The 1479-nt window shown below is 32.4% G+C and overlaps 1 protein-coding gene across 1 annotated transcript; it reads right to left on the minus strand.

Annotated features, from left to right (window-relative positions):
• Positions 1–487: 487 nt before the first annotated feature.
• Positions 488–883, minus strand: LOTGIDRAFT_88718 (hypothetical protein; the record flags this gene model as incomplete). The annotated part of the gene is made up of 1 exon (XM_009069169.1): positions 488–883. A coding segment is annotated over one exon (396 nt), but the record flags the coding sequence as incomplete, so codon positions are not given.
• Between the last annotated feature and the right edge of the window lie 596 nt (positions 884–1479).

The raw sequence follows: 1479 nt of genomic DNA on the forward strand, positions 1-1479 counted from the left end.
CAGAAATTCGGTCATGAATTGCTAGACCTGTATTTTGTCTGATAACTCTTCTACAAATATCTTTAAGGCTCAGATTGTTGGCGAAAAGATAAAATTTTTCTCTCGGTTTCTCTCTTAAATTTTCTGGCAATAATGCTTCATAATCCTCCTCGTCTTCAAAATCAAAAATTTGTATAATTTGCACAAATGAGCCACCACTTAAATATAGGATTTGCCTTAATTCATGCCTAGATTCTGACGAACAATCTAACTGACCATAGTAGTTTTCATCTGAGATTAAAAGTTGCAGATTGACATTCTCAAAAACAAGAAATTTGATCAAATTGACTGTTTCATCAAATTGCCATGGTTGTGTGAATGTTAGTACATTTTGAATAATAGTGTTACCATTAAGACATGGCTGATTAAGAGATTGTCTACAGCCATGAGACAGAAGTAAATTAAAACATGTTAAATCATAAACATTGTTTGTTAAATCTATGTATTGTAGAGCAGATCGACCATGGTTGTCCACAATATTCACATCAGCCTCATGTATTAATAGTGTTTCTAACAATTTTCTATCATTTTTCATACAAGCCAACATTAAAACCGTTTTCCCGCCTTTATCCTTAATATTGACGTCTGCACCAAGACTGAGTAAAATATCAATACATTCAAGATATCTGAGATAGTAAACACGGGCACATGACCCCTCCACCACTGAATGGACTTCCATCATATTTAATTTTCCTTTTATCAAAGTAAATCCAATGACACATAGGTGGAGTGCTGTATGGCCATGATGGTTTTGTCTATTGACGTCACAGGGTAAAGTAGTTAAAAATCTTATAAAGGGTAAATTAATTAAAAGCGAGGCCACCATTAATGGTGAATTACCGTCATTATTTATAAGATTAAAATCTAATTCATAATCAAACAAAAAATTAATATCCTGATATAAATAATCCATATAAAACTTAGGTAAAAGATGGACTATATTCTCACCTGATGATGTTACAGAATGGATATAGAGACCATTCTGAATGAAAAACCATAGAGATTGAAAATCATTTTTACTCAAAATAATTTTAACTAATTGAAGCTGATTATCGACATGATTAGTTAAAACACTAACATTATGTTCGTTTAAAACCCGAACCGATTCCATATTCCGACGTTTGGCTATTTTATGAAGAGTTTGTAAACCAGTCTTAGTGGAAAACGGTGAATACCCCGCTTGGTTTTTCATATTCTTATCGTATTTACCTTCTTCAATTAAGCAGCATTTAATTTCTATCTTACCCTCCTCTACAGCAGCATATAAAGGTTTAAAATCCAAATTGTCCTGAGTAATGTCGGTCCCGCTGATTAAACACTTTACAATTTCTACATTAGTATTTAAAACTGCTAAATGTAAGGGTGTATAACCGCTTTTGTTCTTTATATTATCACCACAGTCCTTCTGGCTGATTAAATACTTTACAATATCAACATTGT

This window comes from Lottia gigantea, assembly GCF_000327385.1.
Source record: "Lottia gigantea unplaced genomic scaffold LOTGIsca_994, whole genome shotgun sequence".
NCBI lineage: Eukaryota > Metazoa > Mollusca > Gastropoda > Lottiidae > Lottia > Lottia gigantea.